The sequence below is a fragment of the Panthera pardus genome, unplaced genomic scaffold (assembly GCF_024362965.1).
Source record: "Panthera pardus isolate Hobbes unplaced genomic scaffold, ASM2436296v1 HiC_scaffold_15, whole genome shotgun sequence".
NCBI classification, from domain to species: domain Eukaryota; kingdom Metazoa; phylum Chordata; class Mammalia; order Carnivora; family Felidae; genus Panthera; species Panthera pardus.
In genome coordinates, this window is record NW_026526710.1 from 23597663 (window position 1) to 23621533 (window position 23871).

The 23871-nt window shown below is 46.2% G+C and overlaps 2 protein-coding genes across 2 annotated transcripts in view; one reads left to right on the forward strand and one right to left on the reverse strand.

The window, feature by feature from the left end:
• The window catches only part of PI4KA (phosphatidylinositol 4-kinase alpha), a 114268-nt gene that overhangs the window by 39757 nt on the left and 50640 nt on the right, over nt 1-23871 (forward strand). Inside the window, exons 17-19 of the mRNA XM_019437386.2 lie at nt 366-469; nt 2871-3039; nt 5318-5368. Coding sequence (XP_019292931.2) covers nt 366-469; nt 2871-3039; nt 5318-5368 — 324 coding nt within the window. The remainder of the gene's footprint in view (nt 1-365; nt 470-2870; nt 3040-5317; nt 5369-23871) is intronic.
• Nucleotides 9985-22556, reverse strand: SERPIND1 (serpin family D member 1). Its single transcript, XM_019437392.2, has 5 exons — nt 22434-22556; nt 18134-19029; nt 13819-14092; nt 11724-11868; nt 9985-10827 (listed from the first exon to the last, which is right to left on the reverse strand). The coding sequence occupies exons 2-5, from the start codon at nt 19011-19013 to the stop codon at nt 10636-10638; spliced, it is 1491 nt and encodes a 496-aa protein (XP_019292937.1). The 5' UTR covers nt 19014-19029; nt 22434-22556; the 3' UTR covers nt 9985-10635.

Below are 23871 nucleotides of genomic sequence, written 5' to 3' on the forward strand. Positions count from 1 at the left end.
TTTACCCTGTAGAATTAAATGCTCACAACTGTCTTGACATTGAACAGGGAGATTTTTTCCAAGTAAAAGAGAATAGTATCATGGTTCCATAAGAGCTAGGGATAAAAGAGGTTTCTTTAAACTTATTTCATGCTGATGTTAATAACATGTAATAGGATTTACATTGAAACCATCTCCCTTTTAGCCTTTGAGGTTTGCCTAAAACTTTAGGAATGGATGCCCTTGATGGTCTTTCAGGGCCTTATTATGGTCCATGCATGATTCCAGAAGCTTTCCCTCTGAATGATGGGGCCTTTTCCATGTATCAAGGAGTGCTTTCATGGAGAAGTCATGACATGGTTTAACTGTCCCTCACTCTCTTCCAGCAATACATTTATCAGGAAGTGTGGAATCTCTTCCAGCAGATTAGTGTGAAGGCCAGCTCTGTCGTGTACTCAGCTACTAAAGATTACAAGGATCATGGCTATAGGTAACTCTCTAGACCTCATTGTCACTTTAGATCATGACAGTTTTTAGCCGTCTTTGAAAGTGTGAAGTTTGGGGATTTATTTTTTGAATAAACTTTTCTTCCTACAAAAGCATTATGTGCTTCAAATTAGTGCATTCACAACCAGGAGGGGAAGACCCCATGCGACTGCCATCTGGAGCTGACCATGTCAGTGTCATTACCCCAAACCCTCTGTGACTCCAGACAGGCTCATAGTGTCCACCCAGCTTACCCACTTTTTTATGTAACAGCACATAAGCCATGCCATTAACGTTCCTCCATGTGCCTGTCATCTTTAATGGCTGTGTAGTGTTCCATCATATAGCAGCATGGAGATTTTTTTTTTTAATGTCTATTTATTTTTGAAACAGAGAGAGCGTGAGTGGGCGAGGGGCAGAGAGGGAGACACAGAGTCTGAAGCAGGCTCCAGGTTCTGAGCTATAGCACAGAGCCCAATATGGGGCTTGAACTCACAGACCGTGAGATCATGACCTGAGCCAAAGTCAGACGTCCAACCAAGTGAGCCACCCAAGTGCCCCAGCACTGAGATATTTCTAACTAGTCCCTAGCTTGGATGTTATTTTCCAGTTTTTCTGCTGGCAAGTGCTACGTTGAACAATCTAATAGCTGCATATCTGTGAGTGTCTCTGATGCTTTCCTCAGGATAGATTCCCAGAGGTGGGATTTGGAGGGCCAAAGGGAGTAGACATTTTACATCTTTACATGTTTGATATTTGTGTAAAGTCTGGCTGGTTTTTCCAGAAGTCCAAGATATGCTTCCTTGTCTATTCCTTGCCCTTACTGGGAATGTCATAAGGGCAGGGCACATCTTTCCATATATGGAGGATCTCAATAGAGTTTGACAGATCAAGGGAAGAGAGGGACAGAGAGGTGGGGCAGGGAGGAAGAGATGTTGCCCTTTTGTTGGCATTTATGGTCTCCCCTCCTGATCGTTACATGCAGGCCTCGCTCTGAAATTCTCTCTGAGTCAATTTAGTGGGTGGGAGTGTGGCTGTGTGACCTCCAAAAATGATCTCACCTTCTCTGTGCCTCCATATTTTCATCTGTCAAATGAATGCCTGTCTCTAGTTGTGTGGATAATTGAGATCATATATGGGAAAGCTCTCGATAAATGCAAGCTCTTGGCATTGTCATTTCTTTGCCTTCTCACTGCCTCCATTGAGAGCCTAGGCTACCAGAACAGCCTAAGGACTAGTTTAGGGAGGCAGTCAGCTCACCTCCCCTTTATCTATTCTGGTCTCTGTGAAGAAACTGACACATGGACCAAAACAACTCTTTCCCTCATTGCTTCCTTGTCCTGAAAGTGACTCCTATACCTCCTTGGCCTTCACATCTTCTCCTCCGTGTCTTTGCCCCTGCTGTTTTCCTTCTGACCCTTGCCTCTGTCTTACTGCTGTGGGCAGTACTTGGCCTTCTCCATGCCTACCAACTCTTCAACTTCTGACTCCAGTTCACTCTTTCATTAAGCCTTTTCTGATACTGCCACTAGAAGTGGTTTGTCCTCTTCCTTACCAGTGAAAGCTTTTACTGCCATTTATTTTCCCTTACCTCCCAGGATTTCACGTGTCTGTGAAGGAGGTGCTGTTTGCTCAGAGATTTCCAGGGGTTAGACGGTATGGTGTGCTCAGTATTTCACACATAGTGTTTCATTCCTCCTAAACCCTGTGAAGAAGGAATTATTTTATTCCTGCTTTACTCAGGGGGAAACTGAGACTCAAAGATGAGCCTCTCACCTGGGGTCACATAGCATGCAAGTGGCAGGCTCTGGCTGCCCCCAGCACCTTCAGAAGCCAGGCCAGCCTTGCTGGTTTGCTGTCTCTGGCTGGGGAGGGCATCATCAGCTTCATGTCCAGGGGTTACGTGGGGCCAGCACTGTCCTGATGTAGGTTGTCCCAGAGCCACTGAGTGCTTCCTAAGTGTCTGATGTGAGCTAATGCTGTGGGCTGGAGGTAGCGTGGGGAAGAACCTGATCATCAAAGGAAAGTTTTATAGATGGTAATAGTGAATTAAGGGTACCTATAATTTGAAAGGAAAGCAGGGTCCAGCCAGGATTTTAGCTATGTAATGGGCTCTCGACACTCAGAAAACAGTATCCTAAGACCTTCACAAGTTCCATAGGTGTGGATTCCTGGAACCTAAACAGTTCCCCAAGGTCCTTAATGCATGTCTGGAGAGGTTAAAGCCATTTCTATAGCAGCTGACTTTCCTTTAGGAGCTGGTGTTCACAGAGAGGTTCATCCCCTCTGGAGGGCTCCTCTGTTCACAGGCACTGAGAGGGGTGTGATGAGGCAAGAGTTAGTCAGCCTCACCCCTGCAGTGTAGGCCCTTGTGTTGTGGCAGCTGTCATTTCTCTCTCCACCAGGCACTGCTCCCTGGCAGTGATCAATGCCCTGGCCAACATTGCAGCCAACATCCAGGATGAGCACCTTGTGGATGAGCTGCTCATGAACTTGCTGGAGCTGTTTGTGCAGCTGGGGCTGGAGGGAAAGCGCGCCAGCGAGCGGGCCAGCGAGAAGGGACCCGCCCTGAAGGTAGGCAGGAGGAGGCCAGTCACCCTGGGGCATCTGGTAAAATGCAAGAACAAAGGGGTTAAGCTTCCTTCTCAGGGATCCTGAGAGGGTGGTTTTTTTGTAGGACCATGTCTGGCTAGTAGCAGCTACCTCCTTCAGCCCAGGATGGTAAGTGACAGCAACCTAGTGTGGATTCCCCCAGACCCCACTCTTTCTTCTCTCAGTCATCATGAAGTCAGGGGGCTGAGGCTTTCATCAGAACTCAGTGACAACATGAGAAGGGCCCGATCTGACCTAATCTTGGGCTCTCCAGGGAGACAGGTCCACAGGGACAGACAAAACGACAGGTCTCGAGGTCCCAAATAGATTAGGGGGGTTGAAGTGGGTTAAGCCTCCTTTCCCATCATCTCCCCTTTGACATGTCATGTTGGCACCAGTCTCTCTTCCAGACTCCCCACCTTTGTCCTCCTTTGTCTTTTCCTCCCACCTCCCCTCCTCTCCTTCCCCTTCCCCTTCCCCTTCCCCTTCCCCTTCCCCTTCCCCTTCCCCTTCCCCTTCCCCTTCCCCTTCCCCTTCCCCTTCCCCTTCCCCTTCCCCTTCCCCTTCCCCTTCCCCTTCCCCAGACAGTTGCTGTTTGCCTACTGTGTGCCTAGATCAGGGATCAGCTCACCTTTTCTGTAAAGGGCCAGATTATATTTGTTTTAGGCTCTGTGAGCCATATAGTCTCTGCTGCAACTAAGCTCTCTTCTGGTGGCATAAAGCCAGTTACAGAATGGGTGGGTGGCTGTGCTCCTGTGAAACTTTATTTCTAAGAACAGGTGGTGGGTCATACTTGGCCATCGGCCACAGTTTCTTGACCCTTGTTGTGGGTGCTGGGGATATGGAAGTGAGTAGGCAAATTGCCTTCTCCTGCAGACAGCAAAAACAAAATGGGACAGTGAGGTGAGGGGCATTTTAGATCGGGCTGTGTGAGGTTCTGAGGAGGTGACAGCTAAGTTGGAAACTAAATGAAAAGGAGCCCTCTGTGTGAAAATCTTGGCCAAGGGGGAGTAGCTGGTACAATATGGGGTTCTGAAACCCTTCACTCTAATTTAGCCTTCCTCTGCTGGACTCCTCCGACAGTAATCTGGGTGACTGATTTCTATTTTTCTTTTTTTACATTTTTTTAATGTTTATTTATTTTTGAGAGAGAGAGAGAGAGAGAGATAGCACGAGTGGGGGAGGAGCAGAGAAAGGCTCTGGGCTCTGAGCTGTCAGCATAAACCCGACATGGAGCTTGAACTCACAAACTGTGAGATCATGACCTGAGCTGAAGTCGGACGCTTTACCAACCAAGCCACCCAGGAGCCTCCAGGAACCTACCTTTTAGAGTTATTCATTTTTTTTTCTAGTTATTTTTTAAGTAACCCCCACATTTTCCATAACTTGGAAAGAATATATGTTTATTATAGAAAAGATGCAGAAACCTATAACTAATAAAGTAAAAAGCACCCATAATCCCTCTACTCATTACTGACATTTTGAAAGACTTCCTCCTAGATTTTTTAATGTTTATTTATTTTTGTGTGTGTGAGAGAGAGAGAGACAAAGTATGAGTGGGGGAGGAGCAGACAGAGAAGGAACTGTAGAATCCGAAGTAGGCTCCAGGCTCTGAGCTGTCAGTGGGGCTCAAACTCACAAACTGTGAAATTATGACCTGAGCTAAAGTTGGACACTTAACTGACAGAGACTGACAGAGCCACCCAGGTGCTCTCCTTCCTAGATTTTTTTATGCAAATATATTTATTTTACATAATTGGGACTTATAGCATACTCTGAAATCCTGATTTTGCTGTGGGGACTTTCCAAGGATGAGTAAATATTTTTCAGAAAGTTGTCTTTTTTTTTTCGAGTTTATTTATTTTGAGAGACAGAGAAAGGAATGGGGGAGGGGCAGACAGAGGGGGAGAGAAATGATCCCAAGCAGGGGATGCAGGGCTTGAACTCACGAACCATGAGATCATGACCCGAGCCGAAACCGAGTCAGATGCTCAACTGACTAAGCCACCTGGGTGCCCCAAAAGCGGTCTTTTTAACAGCTGTGTGGTATTTCATTATACACAGGGGCCATGATTTATGTAATCGTTCTGGTTAACATGTTTCCCATTTTTTTGCTATTAAAATGATGTTGGGTGAGCATGTTTATATATCGCTTTGTATGTATCTCATAATTTCTTTGAAATTAACACTATGTTTGTCTTTTTTCTCTTTTAATGAAAGAAATACATGCTTCCGATGACTCGATTCCATTCTTTTCTAGGCTTCTAGCAGTGCGGGGAACTTGGGTGTACTCATTCCCGTAATCGCTGTGGTGAGTATTCATTAACTGAGTGGTTTTATTTTTTATTTTTATTTTTTTTGATATATGAAATTTATTGTCAAATTGGTTTCCATACAACACCCAGTGCTCATCCCAAAAGATGCCCTCTTCAATACCCATCACCTACCCTCCCCTCCCTCCCCTCCCTCCCCTCCCTCCCACCTCCCATCAACTGAGTGGTTTTAAACTTCAGATACCGTGACCATATTTTCAGTGGTGCCTAGTGGTACACCACAAATTCCTTAGCAGAATGCTGCGTGGGGGCCACAGTGATTCTGTACATGTGCCACCTCCAGCTGTTCTGGGACTGTCCTATTGGTAGGTGCCTGCTGTGGCCATACCACCTTACTCCCTTTCTCCGTGCTCTGTCTGAGCCGCCTCGCCAGTTGACCAGGAAACGCACTGTGGTTCCCTCTTGTGTGGCTCCCAAGTCTGAGGTGTGACTCTGGGTTTGTCCTGTGTCTCACAACCTGTTCTGGTGCCTCTGACTGACGGTGGGCAGGCTCTGCTTCCATCCCCTCTCGGTCCCCTCCAGTGAGATGAGTCCTGGGGCCTCTGCACGGTGCCTGGTTCTTGGAGCTGCAGCCCTCAGTGCGCTCTGTGGGGGCATTGTTGACACAGCGGGCTGGTCATACTTTGGGGTACAGTCCCGCCCACTGCCATGGTAGGCAGCTCCCAACATAGGCCCCATCCTCTGCCATAGCACTTCCATGGTGGAGAGGCTGTCTCCATTTTGTCCTGTCTTAACCTACAGCCACCTCTTCCCATATGACCTTTGTGGAAATTGTTTTCCCCTTTCTCAGTTCCCAGCTGCCAGTCCTAAGTCAGGGCCCCAGGTTCTAGTATTTGTTTTCATCTGTGATTCTCTAGCTTCCACTAAATCTACCTTCTAGTTAAGCCCTTGATTCTGCCTTCCAGTTCCTTCCCACTTCACCCCACCCCCAGCAGTTTGACTGTTGAGCACTTACATGCATGTCCCTTCACATGGAACGCCAGAGGGGCTGACCTCCCAAGCTGCCAGGGTGACCCAGGGGCCTAGAGGTCAGGCAGGTGGACAGAGAGGCACCTCTGCTGATCTAAGTTTCTGTACTTATTGCATTCTACATCATCACTCAGAATCTGGAGACCTTAGATGTCTGATTTTAGCTGGCCAAGGTGGGTGAAAAATAACAAACTGACTGGTTTGTTATCATTTACCTTTAAGATGTCACAGGTTGCACATTGTGGTGCATTCTGCTTCTATTCACCTTCCTTCTGCCTGTCCTTTCCTTTCTCCCTCACCCTATAAGTGGCCAATTCTGGAGCAGGAGCTGACTTGGCTTGCATCTGGGTCAGGACAGTCTGCTTTTCCTGAATGTGCCTGAGGGGACAAGGGGGCCTACAAGTTTGCTTGTGTAGCTTGCACCTGTAGCTGCCTCCCTGTAATCATGGCTTTTCACTTCCCCTTGGGAATTTTACCACCTTCATACCTGTGATCAGGTGCTCTCCCACAGGCTTTGAGGATTTGAGAATGGCCAAGACTCTCAGCCACAGTATTTTTCATCACCATCTCCATTGGTTTTTAAAAACATAAACATTTTCTCTTTATACTTGATATTGACTAGTGTACAATTGTGTTTTAGAAGTACCACTGTACATGGATCCTTTGTTTGGATGGAGGGAAAGGTGAGGGGCATAAAGTCCATGGCACTCTTCTGGCCTATTAGAGGCAAGAAGGGCTGGCAGCAGGCTCCATGAGAGAGCAGGTTTTGGCAGCCAGGAAGCATGTTTGGGGTGACACTCGATTCAGTGAATTCTAGTGAGTTTGAACACCAGAATTCTGTGACCCAGGCACATGGGTACAGCATGTGTAGCTGTTATCATTTAGAGTTTAAATAAATGCATAGAAGAAATTCATAGAGGGTACTCTGCACTTCCTGGGAGCAATGACTGATGAGGTTGGCTGGGAATACATAGGGTTTAGGATCACAACCGTTGGGGTTGGACTCCTGGTACTGTGTGTGTGATCCTGGGTGAGCATCACAGCTTCTCTATGCTTACTCTGCTCACAGAGCTTCTCAAAAAGATGGAGATGAACCTCTGAAGTGTTGGGTCAGTGTAGGCATGACTGTTAGCAGTGATAGGCAAGCACACACTCACTTAAAGTACTTTGTTTACTCCACTGCAGTGACCTTTTACATGAATAGAATAAGTATTGTAGTCTTAACAAAAGTTAATGGTTATATTACGGGGGAGGAAACAAATATTTGATTCTATTGCTCAACAAAGAGCACAGAGATCATGGGATCTTGTATTTGCTTTCTGGTTTACCCCTTGGACCCTCTGGGAGAAACTAGTTTCCAAAGCGTTTTTTAAAGAATGTTTGCCTTTCTTTCTTTTTTTCCTTTCTTTCCTTTCTTTTGGAAAAAGGTACTCTGTTTTGCATCTTTTGATGAGTGTCTCCAAGTACTTAGTTCAGTGGAAGAACCAGTGGGTTTGGGGCAGGAAGCCTGGGTGTCTGTCCAAATGCAGCTTATCAGTGACTTATCAGTAACCTTAAGAGTCTGGAGGGAGTCACTGGAGGCCAGGTCACGTGATCTCTGAGGCTCCTTCAGAGCTTAGGTTTGGTGATCTTTGACCTGCAAGTTTGTGAAAAGTATTTCTTTAGAAATATCCTGATTAAATTGCTTCTCTTGGTGTCTAGCCAAGGTGTTAATTAAGCACCTTGAAAGGTATCTAATGCTTAGAGTCCTGTGTGCTCCACTGTCATAAACCAGTGATTTGATAAGATATGCTTCCTGCTCAGAAAACATTTGTGCACTTCACTGAGAGTTAGTTTACCTGTGCCACTAGTCATTTTTGTAGCCTTGGGCAGGTTATTTATTCTCTCAGTGCCTGTAAAATTAGGTTTGTGAACTGACAGAGTTTAGGTCATGGACTCCTTTGAAAGCCTTGCCCTCTCTTTCCATAGAAAGGCATTTCTTCACAAGATTTTGCATTTAATCTCAGGAAGCTGAGTGGGAGAAACCCACCCAGGGACCCCCAGTTAGGAACCCCTGGGCTAGGTACTTTCTCACCAAAGATAGTAATAAGAAGGCCTTACCTAACTCTTGCTAGGCACCAAACACTCACGTAAACCCCTTCCAAGCATTAACTCCCTTAATTTTTATAACAATGCTGCGAAGTAGGTGCTGTTATTATCCCTATTTTATAGGTAGGGAAACTGAGGCACAGAACTTGCCTCAGCGTCCCACAGCTGCTAATTGTCAGAGCCAGGGTTGGGACCCAGGCAGCCTGGCCCAGAGTCTGTGCTTTGAATTAATACTCTATGGCCTTAAAACCTGGATCAGCTAGTTTCTGAAAAAGGGGGTCTGAGTGCATTCTGAGTGGATGTAGGTGAATGAAAAGCATGGAGGATGGAGGGCCTTGACCTGGGCCAGGTCACAGAGGAGGGCTGGCTCCAGCGAAGTGGGACAGGTCACATTGGAAGGGAGACGGCTGCCTTTTGGGTAGGGGACAGGCATGGCAAAGGGCTACAGGCAGAGTTTTTGAGAGAGCCACATTTAGGAATGGGAGGGGCACGAGGAACCAGCAGAAAAAAAAATGCAGGGCAAGCATTTCCTGAAAGGACTGTGTGGAAGTGAATTGGAGAAGGAATTCAAGGAGTGGGGTGTCAGCAAGCTCAGGGCTTCCCAAGAGCACAGGAGACTGTGATAGGGAAAGACATAGCCTCAGTCCTGCACTGGTCAGTAAATACAGGAGGTGGAGGCTCTGGTGCAGGAAGCTGGGAAGGAAGCAGGTAGAGAGGTGTATTAAGAGTTAACAGGAGGGCCTGGGACAGATCATGTTTCCTCTGTGACCTTTAATTGTTTCTTCAGCTGCCAAAAGAAGATGGTAACAGCTTGAACCCCTAGAGCTGGTATGAGGATTCAGTGATAACCTGCCTGCACACCCATCACAGCGCCCCCTACCATGGGGAGCATGAGGTGCTCTGCTTTTGCTGCCCCATAACTGGAATTGGTCTCACTGAGTCTAAAACCCTCTATGACAAGACTCCACGGGTGACCCTGGAGTCAAGCCAACCTGTGCTCAAACCCTGGTCTTCCTCCTCTGCAGAAAAGGGAAGAGAAAACCTCTCCTGTGGGGGTCAGAGTTAGCCACACAGCACTTGGGATGCTCTCCCTGTCACTGCCCATAATCCCCAGACTGCAGAGGTGCCCCCACTCTTGAATTCTGAGCAGCCTTTTTGGATTCCACTCGTCTTATCCGAGTAAGGAAGGATCTGGAAACATATTCCTCAGATGCCACCTGTTTTCTCAAACCAGACTTACTAAAGGAAGTTGTCTGATGGTCTCCCTGTGTCCAGGCATAAAGCTGGAGCATGTGCCCCACTTAAAGACTAGCATTTCAGGAATTTCCACAAAGCCCCATCTACAACATCTTTGCCCCCTCACTCACCACATCCTGATCCTGAGGAACATGCCCCATGTGTAGCACATAAGTCACTGTGAAGAACTCAAGTTGCTTATTGTCAACTTCTGTCATTCCTAGGGATGTCAGCTGTTTTGAATTTGGCTTTTCGTAGTTATTTGAGCCTCAATAGAGAAAAAATAGAAAATTATAACAGACACAGTAAAAGTGGCGATATTTATTTATCGCTAAGGTAGGAAGCATGGCCATGTGTACATGCTGTCTTCTGGGCAGCAGTGAGGTGATAGCAGAAATATAGATGACATTTAGCATCAGTTTGGAAGGTTGAACCTCGAGAGAATGAAGCGCTAACACCCAGGTCACCCCTTAAATGTCATGAGGTTGCGTCTGTCCTAGGCACCAGCCTTGGGAGAGGTGAGAAATTAGTCCTGCAGCTCATTTCTGTGTTCTGTGTTCAGATGAGGAGCGCTGGTAATTTGAGTAATAGAGCCAAATGCTCAAGGACGGGGACTGCAGGGGAAGGAGGTGTGCAGGCAGGACCTCCACAGGTTTGCACTGAGGAGGAGGGAGTAAACCCATCTGTATGTTGTTGACACCCTCTAGGTAACAGCTGACATGTCACAGGTACATTAACTTCTATGAACTGCTGGCATTATTCACTGTGCTGAACTGATTCCAGTGAGCTTCTTGGTCGTTTGTAAATTTCTTGTCTCCTATGGGCCTCGATTTCAGAATGGTAGCATAAACCATGAAAGCCATGATGGCAAAACATCTCCGTTCTCATTGTTAGAATGGAACCAGAATTACAGAGTGGCCCCAAAACACTTGAAATGCCCAGACCTCCACCTTTAAGACTTGGTGGGGTTGGCAACTCTCCCCATGAAGAGTAGGCAGCTGGTGCGGTGCTCATAGATGAGGAACAGGAAGGGGCGGTCGACAGTGAAACGGACTTGGGTAGACAGTGGCATGAACCCCACAGTGGTCACGGCGGCAGCTTGGGTGCCCTCTTCGTTCACCATGATGGTACCTTGGTGCTTGAACTGTTTGAAAATGGAAAGGAAAGTTGTCAGATCCCATCAGTGGGCACACAGAGGGAGGGATAGAGAATAGAGTGGAGTCTCCTTTCATTCAGGGTGGAAAGACCGCATACAAGGCCCAAACCACAGCTGGTCAGAAGGACCCTTGAAGGTCTTGCTCACCTCCTTCCAGGTGCAGTAATTGTGCTCAGAACCTGTGTTGTGTAAACTGTGTATCTTTTTTTTTTTTTAATGTTTATTTTTGTGAGATTGAGAGAGACAAATTTTGAGTGGGAGAAGGACTGAGAGAAAGGGAGACACAGAATATGAAGCAGGCTCCAGGCTCTGAGCTGCCAGCACAGACCCTGATACGTGGCTCAAACTCACAAACCATGAGATCATGACCTGAGCCGAAGTCAGACATTTAACCAACTGAGCCACCCAGGCACCCCTAAACAGTGTGTATCTTTAAACTCCAACATTACAGTCGCTCATAGTGGTGACAGTATGAGTGGTCTGCCAGCAAGAGAGCAGCTCTAGGTGCATTGCCAGAAGGGTTGGGCCTCGATCTGCATGTTGTTTGGACTGGTATTCTCTCTTTTTTTGTGAAGTGTCTGTGGTTGTGTTAAGTTCAGCATGCAGGTCATGCAGTGTCTCTGCATGTATTTAATGAGCCTTTCATGATTCAGCTGGGTGTAGGTATTTCACAGATTGGAGCACACACCCCATCTCTTTCTGCTGTCAGTGGGAATGGGGGCTACCATGGTGCTCCCTAAAACAGACTACCCTGCCCACTCAGTGCCTGACAGACCCAGGGAGAGCAGACCCAGCACCCCTGAGCATCTCTGAGACAGGAGGGAGGCTTTGCTGGGGGAAGATCCTGGGGTCAGGTGCAGAGGGTGGACAAGGGGAGAGATTACCAGATCGATGGTGATCCTGTGGTCTGAGATTCCTGCCATATTGCTGTCTTTGTCAAACAGTGCTGTGACTCCCATTGACTTCAAGGCCACCACCAGGTTGTAGTTCTTCTCCAGCTTGAATTTAGGCAGAAGCACCTCTCGAGTTCTGATCAGAGAAGGAAAGGGGGCCCAGTTTTATTGAACCACAAGTTATACAAGAATCATGTCTTTCCCTCAGATGTCCACAACCTACCTTTCTCCCACCAACCCCAGGTTGGTTTTACCACAGAATTAATGCAGCACTTCTTAAAATTCACATCCTAGTACTGTCAGTTGAGGATTTGGGAGAGACCATCCATTATGATTCCAGTTCCTTAAAATGGAGGTATGGTTAGTACTGTGCAGTCATTTCCTCCATACTGTGGGATTCACATCCTGCCTTCCTGGCCAGCAGCAGAATGGTTACTGGTTTATGGTTTGAGGGTATCTAAAATAATTCTCTTGTTTGGGTCCTTGATTTTAGGCATTTCTTATTTCGTTAAGTAAGCAATTAAATATCTGGTCAGTGTACTGAAAAAAGAAGCCTTCATTTGCCAGACAGTGCTAAATGTTCTCAGTCCTTGCCTCAACACATTCAGTCCTTATGGATAAACAGCAACTCTAGTGCCCATAGGGCCAAGTCCAGCACATGAAGGAGATAAAGAGGACATCAGACATGGTCCCCCTTTTCAAGAGTTTGCTTTCCTTTTGCCAAGCCAGTACTCACATGTGTGGAGCAACAGAATTGTAAAGGTGGTATGATAATGTCTGAACAACTAGAATAGATCTAAGTACTGGAGCCATCCAACAGGGGATGGGGAGGAGGGATATTCCTGTGGCCTGGAGGCTGCCCACAGCTTGAGAGATGGTATGAGCAAAGCCTGGAGGGAGCTTAAGGCTGTGGTCTGGCTGGGGTACAATGGGGCACTTGGCAGGTGGGGAGGAAAGAGGAGGAGGGCTGGAGCAGGTTAGATGGGGGCTGTGTCTGTGGGCCTAGCCAAGAAGCTAGGCCACATCCCATGGGCAGGGAGCCCACAGAGAGCTTATGAGAAGAGGAGGCGGAGTGGGAGGGTGTTTTGGGAATGCTGTTTGGAGGCCAGTATGGGGTGGCTTGAGGAATGGAATGGACAGGCTGGTTAGGCTTTCCTGGCTCAGGGTAGGAGGTCATGGGCAGTGAGGTTAAGAAGGATGCAGGCACAAGAGGGGACTTTTTTTGTTTTCTTTTTGAGAGAGAGAGAGAGACAGAGAGAGACAGAGAGAGAGAGAAAGAGAATCTCAAGCAGGCCATATGCTGAGCTCAGAGCCCGACATGGGGCTCAATCCCATGACCCTGGCTTCATGACCTGAGCCGAAATCAAGAGTCAGATGCTCAACCGACTGAGCCACCCAGGCATCCCTCATTTCTTTGTATTCTTGTCCCAAAAGGAAATCTGAACCAAATTCATATCTTAATATGGGCCTAGCCAGTATTAAATAAAGCAGAAAAACAACTTTTTTATTCTTTCTGCCATGATCCGCTAATAGTCATAGTAAATATTTAAAACCTGTAGTTTTGTCTATGGAGTAATAAATAGTAAGAGGAAAATCATGAGTGACATGTCCTTAATAGGCTACAAGGACCACAGGATTTCCTGCTCAGGAAAGGGAAAGCTCATCTTTGTTGAACACCTCTCAGGCACCAGGCGCTGTGAGGGATGCTCAATATTACATTTCTATTTATTTCTCTCTGTGACCCTGGGAAATCATGGAATCATGCTACCTTTACGGATGACAAAGCCAGGGCTCAAAGCCACAGAGCAACTAGATGGCAGAGCCAGGATTGTTTCCATACTGGCACAAAGTCACCTGCCCCTCACTTCTGAAACTGTCATAGGGAAGGCAGATGTGTTTCTCACAGATGCTTTCTGATTACTTCTCACTGAGCAGGAAATTTGGGCTGAATTAACAAGAGTGGCCCAGTGTAACAGTTCTTGTTTTTTTTGTGCACACAGCTTCCTTCTTAAAATGACCAAAGTTCCCAGTATTCCTGGGCTCTCCCAGCCTCCCAGAGATCAAAAGAACATTCAGCTTAAAGTACCTGTTTGTCATGCTTTTCTGCCATCTCTCCACCACCTGCGGTGTCAGCTGTGTCTCAAGGGTCTTCATCCCAGACAGCTTGTGAGGGACCACAATTAGCATGCTGATGCCCCCCACATACTCCAGCTGCAGGACATCACAGTCCAGCTCCTGGTCATTTGCGGCCAGAAAGTTCCCCTTGGTCTGCATCATGGAAACTTTGACTACTTCTCGTTCATTGAGTCGGAAGTTGTGGTTGTGTGTCATTTCTACTGGGAATTTATTCACCCAGGATCCTGTAAAGTCAACAAGAACAAGGCTTTTATTAAAATGTTATTTTAAAGCAGTGGTCCACACATGTAAGTGTACAACAGAAACACCCGAAGGACTTGTTCTGGCTACAGGGCCCACCCCCAGAGTCCCTGGTTTTGTAGGTCTGATTTGAGCCAAGAACTTGGATTTCTAACAAGTTCCCAGGTGATGCTGATGCTCCTGGTCCAGAGACCACACTTTGAGGACCACTGTTCTAAATGATTCCAAGAAGGTCAGAATGCTAACATACTTGTAGGAAGCGTATAATGGTAGAGAAATAGACTGGAATGAATTCTGGTGTAGATGCAGGCACTAACTAGTTGTTTGACTCTAGCAAGATGCCTAACATGCCTGGACCTCTGCTTGTTGTTGATCTATAAAAAGAGTAGCTTTTTTCTCATGACAGCTCTAGTTTGATGGCTTTCATCCTTTCCACTCTGCGATTCCATAGGGACTAGCTGCACACACTGATGATGCCATCAGATCTTCACATCAGATTTGGGTGTGGGGTGTCTACATAGCTCAGTCGGTTAAGCATCTGACTCTTGATTTCCATTCAGGTCATGATCTCATGGTTTGTGAGATCAAGCCCCAGGTCAGGCTCTATGCTAATAGCACAGAACGTGCCAGGGATTCTTTGTTTCCCTCTCTCTCTCTGCCCCCCTTCCTCGTTTGCACACACACACACTCTCTCTCACTCTTATTCTCTCAAAATAAATAACTAAACTAAAAAAAAAAAAAAAAAAAAAAAAAAAAAAAAGATTCCGGTGTAACACTGTATCCAGGAATAGGCACGCCTCTCTTTTAGCTCTAAGGTGCTGGTAGCTACTAATGACTGCTGACTGACAATGGAGAACTGGCAGTGTGCCTGCGTTCCCCTAAGCATCTCTCCTGGATCACTCATTCCTTCCTCCTAGCAACCATATGAGGTGCATGCTTTTTATTATTAGCCCTGTTTTACAGACAAGGAAGCAGAGGCACAAAGAGGCTAAGTAACTTGTTCTAGGTTTCCAGTTGGTAGTTAGAACTGCTGGGATGAGGTAAGCTGGAGGTTCTTTAGGAGGAGGTTTAAACAGCCTGCCTGTGATGGGAGCTAGGTTTCCTTCTCCCTGTGCGGGCCTCTGCCCCAGGCTTCTCAGCCTCGGCACTGTTGACATTTGGGAAGTTCTCTGTTGTGGGGGCTGTCCTGCCTTGTAGGGTGTTTAGCAGCATCCTTGACCTTTGCCCCTGAGATTCCAGGGGTGCTTCCCCCTGCCCCCAGGTTGTTGCAACCACGGATGTCACATGTCTCCTAGGATTCTTCTGACTTCCTCCTGAGGCCCAACCTCTGTTTTTATTGGCTTTGCAATGTGGTTATAACATTTGTAATTAAAAATCAAATTAGTAACAGATTTAGAAGCTGGTGATTAAAATTACACTTCTAGGGACGTCTGGGTGGCTCAGTCAGTTAAGTGTCCAACTCTTGATTTTGGCTCAGGTCATGATCTCACGGTCATGACTTTGAGCCCTGTGTCAGATCTGAGCTGGATGTGGAGCCCAAGATTCTCTCTCTCCCTCTCTCCCTCTGCCCCTCCCCCACTCACACACACACTCTCTTTCTCTCAAAATAAAATAAAATAAAATAAAATAAAATAAAATAAAATAAAATAAAATAAAATAAAATACACCTCTAGACCTTCCTTTCTTTTGATAAGCATCAATGAAAGACTAACTCCTATTAGCATTTCATCCCTCTGATTCCAACACTAAATTAAGTGACTATCCAACATGAGGGGAAAAGGACGCACATATATTTGCCACTTTTGCCCTTTGGCATTACACTGGTCACTGTGTGCAGGAGGTCATAAACTGACTGTCCTAGTTATTTCTGAAGCCCATGCTGGCACGAGTGGCTTGCTGCTGTGTTTCTCTGTCTATTCCTAATCATCCAGCTACCCTAATGCATAGGCATTCGTGTCCGGGGTGCCCCACAGACCATTAAGACTGAGGGCCTTGATGCTGCCCAAGTAACTTACACTGGCTGTTCTAAAGCTATTCCTAAACATAGGTTAGTTGCCCATAGAAGCAGAGTAAACATCACTAGCAATATCATACCTATTTAATATATTATATGACATTGACATCTGCAGTTTTACTCCTTCAAGTTCATTAAACTCCTGCCACATTCCACATACTGGGCTAGCACTGTATCACTGTCTCTTGCAGTCCTGCACACAGCCCTGTTAGAGTAGATGTTGTCATCTCTGTGATAAAGGTGAGGAAACTGAGTCGCAGAGACATTGAATGACTTTCCTGAGGCCACATGAATAGGGAGTGGTGAGGCCAGGGCTTACACTCCAGTTTGCTCACTTCCAAAAGACATACTTACAGCCAGTAATAAAAATTATATGTATGTGTTCACTGTATATATAGTTTATGTGTGTGTGTGTCTGTCACAAGCCTGCTAGAGCCTCAGCCTTTGATCTACCCACCACAAGGCCAGCGGTGTGCCTGGCATTTGGGGGGGAAGCCCAGGGACCTGGCTTAGCCTCCATGTCCCTCCTGTGGTCTTGGCTGCTTCAGCCCTACTTTGCCCATCTGGCAGAATGCCTACCTGACACAGCTGTGAGGAGGTCTCGGCTTACCTTCAGCAGCCCCACCACCTCAGAGCAGCAGCCAAGAGAGGTCTCCTGTCCTTCACCTCCCTGGGCTGCTATAACCAGCACTGGAGCTAAGTAGCGAAGAAGCGTGGCCTCCCAGGCCTGGGGGACTGACTCTAGCTGGTGCCTGCCAGTTCTTGGTGGCAGAGAGGAGAGTGATTGTGTGTCACCATGAGTCGTTGAGATGTAGACTCAATCCTTGTGTCTGCCCTCTGGCTCTCTAGGCTTGCAGAGTGGGGTAGAGGTTTCTTCTGGTTCAGGTCCCAGTGAGGGCACTATGAAAGAGGTCTGGGTTTTACAAGTCCATTGCCAATTTATTTCTAGGATCCCAGGGGTCCTACGTGCATAGTGGTGTGGGGTTGGGGAATGTCCTCCTTTCTTGCCTGGCACAGAACAGTTGGTCTAGAAATAATAGTATATTTCCCCGCCCCCTCCTGCCCATTAGTGCATAAGTATCCCAAAAAGGAGTTGCAGGTGTTCATGTCAGTTAGTCAAGCTGAACAGTTTTCATACATCTGTCTTCAGCCTCTTGTCCATATTCCTGCTTACCAATAATTGGGGAAGGAGATGAAAAAAAACACCCCAAAAACCCTCAAATCTAGGCTGGCCAAATTCTAAAAAGGTTTTTCATTTTTTCTTCCAATTTAACAAAGCAACCTGGGACAACCTTGGCTCTGCCCTTAATTGACTGTGTGCCCTGGGAGCCTCATTTTACTTCTCTGTGCCTTAGCGGCTCCATCTGTAACATGCAACACTAATAACAAGGTTTTGGTGGAGATTCAGTGAGCATAAAGCACAGAGTTAGGGCTCAGTGTCAGCTTCCACCATCACCCCATCCTCGTCTTCCCTGTGAGCTAACCTGTGTCTTGGTTTCCTGGATAAATCAGAGCTAGAACATTTTTTTAAAATACTTTGTATAGTTTATTTATTTTGAGAGAGAGTGAGCGAGCATGAATGGGAGAGGGACAGAGAGGGGGGAAGAGAGAGAGAATCCAAGCAGGCTCCACGCTGTCAGCATGGAGCCCAATGTGGGGCTTGAACCCACGAACAATGAGACCATGATCTGAGCTGAAGTCAGACACTCCACTGACTGAGCCACCCAGGAGCCTCTAGAATATAGTTCTTGATGTTCAGTCCATCTGTGCACTAAAAGTATGTTGCGAATTTGTTTTGAGAAACTTAAGCTATTCTTACCTTTAAATTTTTCTTTTTTTAATGTTTATTTATTTTTGAGAGAGAGAGCACATGCGGAAGCAGGCTCCAGGCTCTGAGCTGTCAGCACAGAGCCCAACGTAGGGCTCAAACCCACGAACCATGAGATTCTAACCTGAGCCAAAGTCGGATGCTTAACCGACTGAGCCACCCAGGTGCCCCAGCTATTCTTACCTTTAAAGTAGATGCAGTTTAGAATCATCATCTGAGTAGCTGGGTCTATATTCTCCAGAGCGTCTTTTATGAGACCCTTGGTGAGCTTCAGAATGTGGTTATTGGTTTTCAATATGAAGGCAGGGTCTGAGAAGTTAGCCTCCTGGGCCTCCGCAAAGTAGTACTCTTTTACTTTCCTTTTGAAGTCATCCAGGATTGGAAATTGCTTTTGGACATAAAGATCATTGACTGACCTCAGTGTGTACCCAAAATTCCTCCTGAAGAGGCGATGAGTCAGCTTACGGAAGAGATTGTGAATGGTCATGATCTCATACTTGCTGCTGGCATTGACAAAGTCTTTAAAATGCAAAATCGAGTGCACTTGTTCATAGGTCTCCCCCTGCAGGCCAAAGGAAATCATACCCATGGCGGTGGAAATGCCCACTGGGGCTATAAAGATGTTGTCGGAAGGACGCGCCTGCTCCTTCAGTGCTCTGTAAAGGTTGAAAGCGAACTTTGCATTGAGGATGTTGAGACGCTGGATTCGGCTCTTGCCTTGGAAGAGCTGGAGGATGTTCCCTTCGCCAGCCTCTGAATCGGTTGGCGAAACCGCATCGATGATGTCAATATAGTCATCATCTTCACTGAATATCTTCTCCAGGTCCAGGTAGTCCTCGTCCTCCTCCCCCTCTGGGATCCAGTCGTTGGTGACCGTATTTTCCTTGTGGAAGTCAGCAGGGAGAAGGGGCATGCTCAGGTTTTTGCTATTTAACTGCCCCCATTGGGGGTCTGCGGATATAGAATCTTCCCCTCCTTTCTCAAGCTGACCAGCCAGGCTGTTGCTCCCACATATAGACGTTAGGATGAGAGAAATGATGAGGGGTTGGAATGGGCATTTCATTTTGGCAGAGCTAAAGCTGGGAGAGAAAACCAATGACATGGTGAGAGGTGGCCTCATGGACCTGCTACCACACTGCTCAGATGACAAGCAGTCATCTGGGTTTTGACCCAGGAAGGTGCCCTGGGAGTCAGAGTGCTTAACCATTTTAGGATCATGAACTTTAAGAGAAGCTGGTGAAGATAAACAGGTAACTAATATTTTGTGTGGTTTCATAAACCTGCCTGAAGGATCTGTGGACCCCTACTTGAGAATCCCTTCTTTAAGGTTTGCAAAACTAAAACCATATAGAATCCTGGGGGCTTAGCATTCCCAGGGAGTTTCTTTTTCATTCATTCACTAAACTTTGTCTTCTGTTTCCAAACAACATATTTTAGGCACGGGAGGCACAAAGGTCTCCCCCACCAAAGGGTTCTGCCCGCCTGATGGGGAGCAGATGTGCAATACAGCACGGGGCTCTCATAAGGACACTACCAAAGCAGGTAGGGGTGCAGAGCTGCGGTGCGGCTCTGCTTCCTGTGGTAGGAGCAGGGTGCCAGGAGAGCTTCACCAAGCTTCACCAAGAGGTGGGGCCTGAGTGGAGATGTTGCAAAATGTATGCGGGCCAGGCTTTTCTGAAAACAGATATCCTAAAGATAATGTGAAATTTGTGTCATTATTTTGGGGTTGTGTAATTTGCATAAGATTTGGAATTTGTTGTAATGTAGTGATCCTCTGGGTGCCTAATGAAAGGTGACTGGTGGCTCGTCTTTCCCCTGGAGCCCCAGAAGCTGTGAGGTTATATGGCTTACTGCAGATGTGCTGTCTTCTTTGCATCTGTTACTTGGCTCCCACTGCTAGCAGGAGAACTACTAAAACTTTATTACTTAACTGCTTCTAGCATTGAGTTAGAAATAATCTTACCAGACTTAGAAGGTCTGTGTTAGGGTAATGTCAGCTCTTACTAAAAGGCCTGAGGGGCAGTCCCTTTATTGAAATCAACCAGATAAATTTTTAATATATATGCTGTGGTAAGTAAGCCTGTCTTTATTTACCCATCCCTTGCCTTGTTCCAAGGAAGGATGTGCCTTGATTTGTCAAATCAGTTTTACCTGCCAATGGCTTTACCTTTCTCTTGCTTACTTCCTGTGTAATAATTACATCCTGGGTAGATGAACTATCATTTGATGCTTCTGTGTTTCTCTGGGACAGCAACAGCAGGCATTTTTAATGCTACACCATCACACGTGATCCCAGCATCACTTCTGAAGAGCCCAGATGGAAGAATTGTGTCTTGTAAAGTTTCGGGTGTGTGTGTGTGTGTGTGTGTTTGTGTGTGTGTAACCATCTCCCGTTATGTAGATATTTGATCACCAGAATATCTGCTTCTAGTCCAAGCCAGATAAGAGTTACTGGCACCTGTTAAATAAATATTTGGACTTGTTAGGCCTGGAAATGGGGCTAGCTATACAGATACTCCACTTGGGATGCTCTTGGTTTTGTTGATGTTGATGACAGCAGTGGCTCTTGATAGAGTGTCTGCTGAATGCCAGGTGCTATACAAGGAACTTCATCTGTGCAACTTAACTTCATCCTTCCAGCATTTTACATACCAGAATACTGAGCCTTGTGTCACTATACGTGGCAGTGGAACCTCCACCTGTTTGCCTGGAAGCACCAGGACTGGTTTCTCTGCCCCCTAGTCTCCCTCCTTGGGTCTTCCCCTATGGTACTGTGAAAATAGTCGGCTCAAATGCTGTTCTAATCACCACCAAGAGACTTTTGAATCACACATTTTGGAGAAGGCAAATCACAGTTTCTGACTTCGAAAATGTCCGCTGTCTTTTCCTGCCCCACACCGCCCCCCCACCCCACCAGCACCCAGCTGAGGCTACCGTGCTGCACACCTATCCCACTTGCGGGAAACAACTTCTAATGTGTCTGGCTACAGGTAGAACTGGGCCCAATTTCCAGACAGAATTGGGCGTGAATATTGATAGCAGTACACTGTAAAAAGAGAAGAAAGTGAGCAACGTGATGAAAGTCTCCTTTCTAGGCTGCACTTAAAAGGATCCTTCTCAGATAAAAACAAGGTTGAAAACAACAACAGTAACGTGAATGAGTAAGAGTTCAGGAAAAGGAATCTGAGACCAGATAAGGAGGCAGAGATGAAGACATTCATGTTTTTTTCATGTATTCATGTAGTATATTTGGAAGCTTCTTATACCCTGTTTCTGCATTATCTGATAAAAAGCCAAAAATAGTGTTCATTATTCCCTTATTAGAGGAAGGAGAAAAGCTCTTTGATATTGTTTGTGGATTAAAATTAAGGATCTAAGGGGCACCTGGGTGGCTCAGTCGGTTAAGTGTCCAACTTCAGCTCAGGTCATGATCTCACGGTTCCTGGGTTCAAGCCCTGCTTCGGCGTCTGTGCTGACAGCTCAGAGCCTGGAGCCTGCTTTGGATTCTGTGTCTCCCTCTCTGTCTGCCCCTCCCCGGCTCATATTCTGTCTCTGTCTCTGCCTCTCTCTCTCTCAGAAGTAAATAAGTATTAAATTTTTTTTTAAATTAAGGATCTAAAAGGCCCATCTTCCTGTCATTTTGCCATTTATTATTAAGAATTATATAAGACACTTTAAAACTATCACTAAGTTGTGTTTAAATCCAGATGACTATCTTTGAAGAGAAGCAATATTTTTTAAAGGTAAATCATTCAAAAGTTTGCTTTTCTGGGAACTTTATATGGCGCTTTCTCATGCCAATTGTATGGAACAGGTTTAGCCTTTTTGATCACGCATCAGAGCATAACATCTGGACACCCTAGTCCCTCCAGGGTGTGTCTTCAGGCCCCAAGAGGGCAGATGTGTTGGGAGAGAAGTAACTGCCTGAAGTTTTTTTAAAAAATCTTTCATTTTAAAATAACTTCAAACTTACAGAAGTTGAAAGATCAGCATAAAAAACAACCCCTGTACACCCAGATTTCACCAGCTTTTGTATTTTAGAACAGTTGCTTTATGGCTCTCTCCGTGTGTATGCGTGTGGGTGTGCACACAGGCACACATGTGTACTCTTTTTTTTCTGAACTTTCTGACAATAGGTCACTTGTACGTCCCTCTCACTTTAAATTCTAATATTTTAGGGAAAAGTGCCTAAGGACAAGGATATTTTCATGCACCATCATAGTACAGTTATCCACTTAAAATAATCTAACATAGGCACAATACTTTATTCTAGTTCCTGTTCCAATTTTGTCAATTGTCTCAAAAATGTAACTGACGAATGTTACAATAGGCAGACTAAAAAATAAAAACATTTTTCCATTTTTAGGATGATGTAGAAAGCTTTTTGAACTTGTAGTTTGATAGAGAAATGCACCAGTTACCCATCTCTAACCACCGCATATAAGAGTTTATAATCAGCAGAAATGTCAGAAACCCAACTCACCTCTGTGCTTCTGAGAAGTGTGGCAGAGATGAAATGAGCCAAGGTCACCAGCAGGGTTTCAATGTGAACTTTGATGCTGGGCTGGTATTGGGTATTTTCCAAAGTAAATATGTCCCAAATCAAACACCATTCAACTAGCTTTGTCAGCACAAACCCCCTCGGCTGTGTCTTTGATCTCTGCTGAGTGACTTCTGACTTCTCTGCCCCAGTTCTGGTGCAGCTGGTGTTTTGAAGCCCTGACTTGTCACTGTGTCAATTTGCTTGTGGACACAGTCCTTGCTGAAGCCACCACATAATTGACATACTCTTCAGAGCTCTGGAGGCTTGGTTGCATTGGGGGTAGCTATAATGTTCCCCTGAAAGCAGAGGCCCTCTGCCTGCCCTCTAGCTTTGAATTCTCCCACTGGGATGATCTCCATGTCTGACCTGGCCCTGGTCTCCAGGGCTAATGCGGCTACTAGGCACATGTCCCCATGCTTCTATTAGCATGTCCCTCTGTGAAAAGTGAAGGAAGGGAATGAGATGAGTGATTTATAACATAAGGAGACCTTGGCACTGAACTTTCTTCAGTCAGGGTTCACTCACTGTGTTCTGTGCCAGGCTTGCAGGACAGATAGGGTATTACCAAACAGTGCTTCCCAAACTTCGGGTCCTAGGCATTCACAGGGATCTGTGGGGCTAGGATCACTCTTTAAAATTAGTTTTAGGGGCGCCTGGGTGGCTCAGTCGGTTAAGCGGCCGACTTTGGCTCAGGTCATGAGCTCGCGATCTGTGAGTTCGAGCCCCACGTTGGGCTCTGTGCTGACAGCTCAGGGCCTGGAGCCTGTTTCAGATTCTGATCCTGTGTCTCCCTCTCTCTGACCCTCCCCTGTTTATGCTCTGTCTCTCCCTGTCTCAAAAATAAATAAAAACGTTAAAAAAATTTTTTTAAATAAATAAATAAAATAAATAAGTAAATAAATAAATACATAAAATTAATTTTAAATTCTGTAATCTAAAACATCATTGGAGTACCTGGGTGGCTCAATTGGTTGAGCATATGACTCTTGGTTTTGGCTCAGGTCATGATCCCAGGGTTGTGGAATTGAGCCCTGTGTCACGCTCCATGCTGAGTGTGGAGCTTGCTTAAGATTCTCTCTCTCTCTCTCTCTCTCTCTCTCTCTATCTCTATCTCTATCTCTATCTCTATCTCCCTCTCTCTCTCCCTCTCTCTCTCCCTCTCTCTCTCCCTCTCTCCCTCCCTCTCTCCCTCCCTCTCTCCCTCCCTCTCTCCCTCCCTCCTTCCCTCTCCCTCTCTCTCTCCCTCCCTCCCTCCCTCCCTCCATCTCTCCCCCCTCCCTCATCTCTCCCTTCCCCCCATCTCTCCCTCTCCCTCTGTCTCTCTCACTAAATAAATAAATAAATAAATAAATAAATAAATAAAATGTTATTATAGGAA

Excerpts from the sequence above, each read along its gene's own strand:
- SERPIND1 (XM_019437392.2), bottom strand. The coding sequence starts at position 19,013 with ATGAAATGCCCATTCCAACCCCTCATCATTTCTCTCATCCTAACGTCT. Across the intron at positions 11,869-13,818 it reads CAGAAAAGCATGACAAACAG|AACTCGAGAGGTGCTTCTGC; the intron begins GTACTTTAAGCT and ends TTCTCTGATCAG. Across the intron at positions 10,828-11,723 it reads ACAGGATCACCATCGATCTG|TTCAAGCACCAAGGTACCAT; the intron begins GTAATCTCTCCC and ends ATTTTCAAACAG.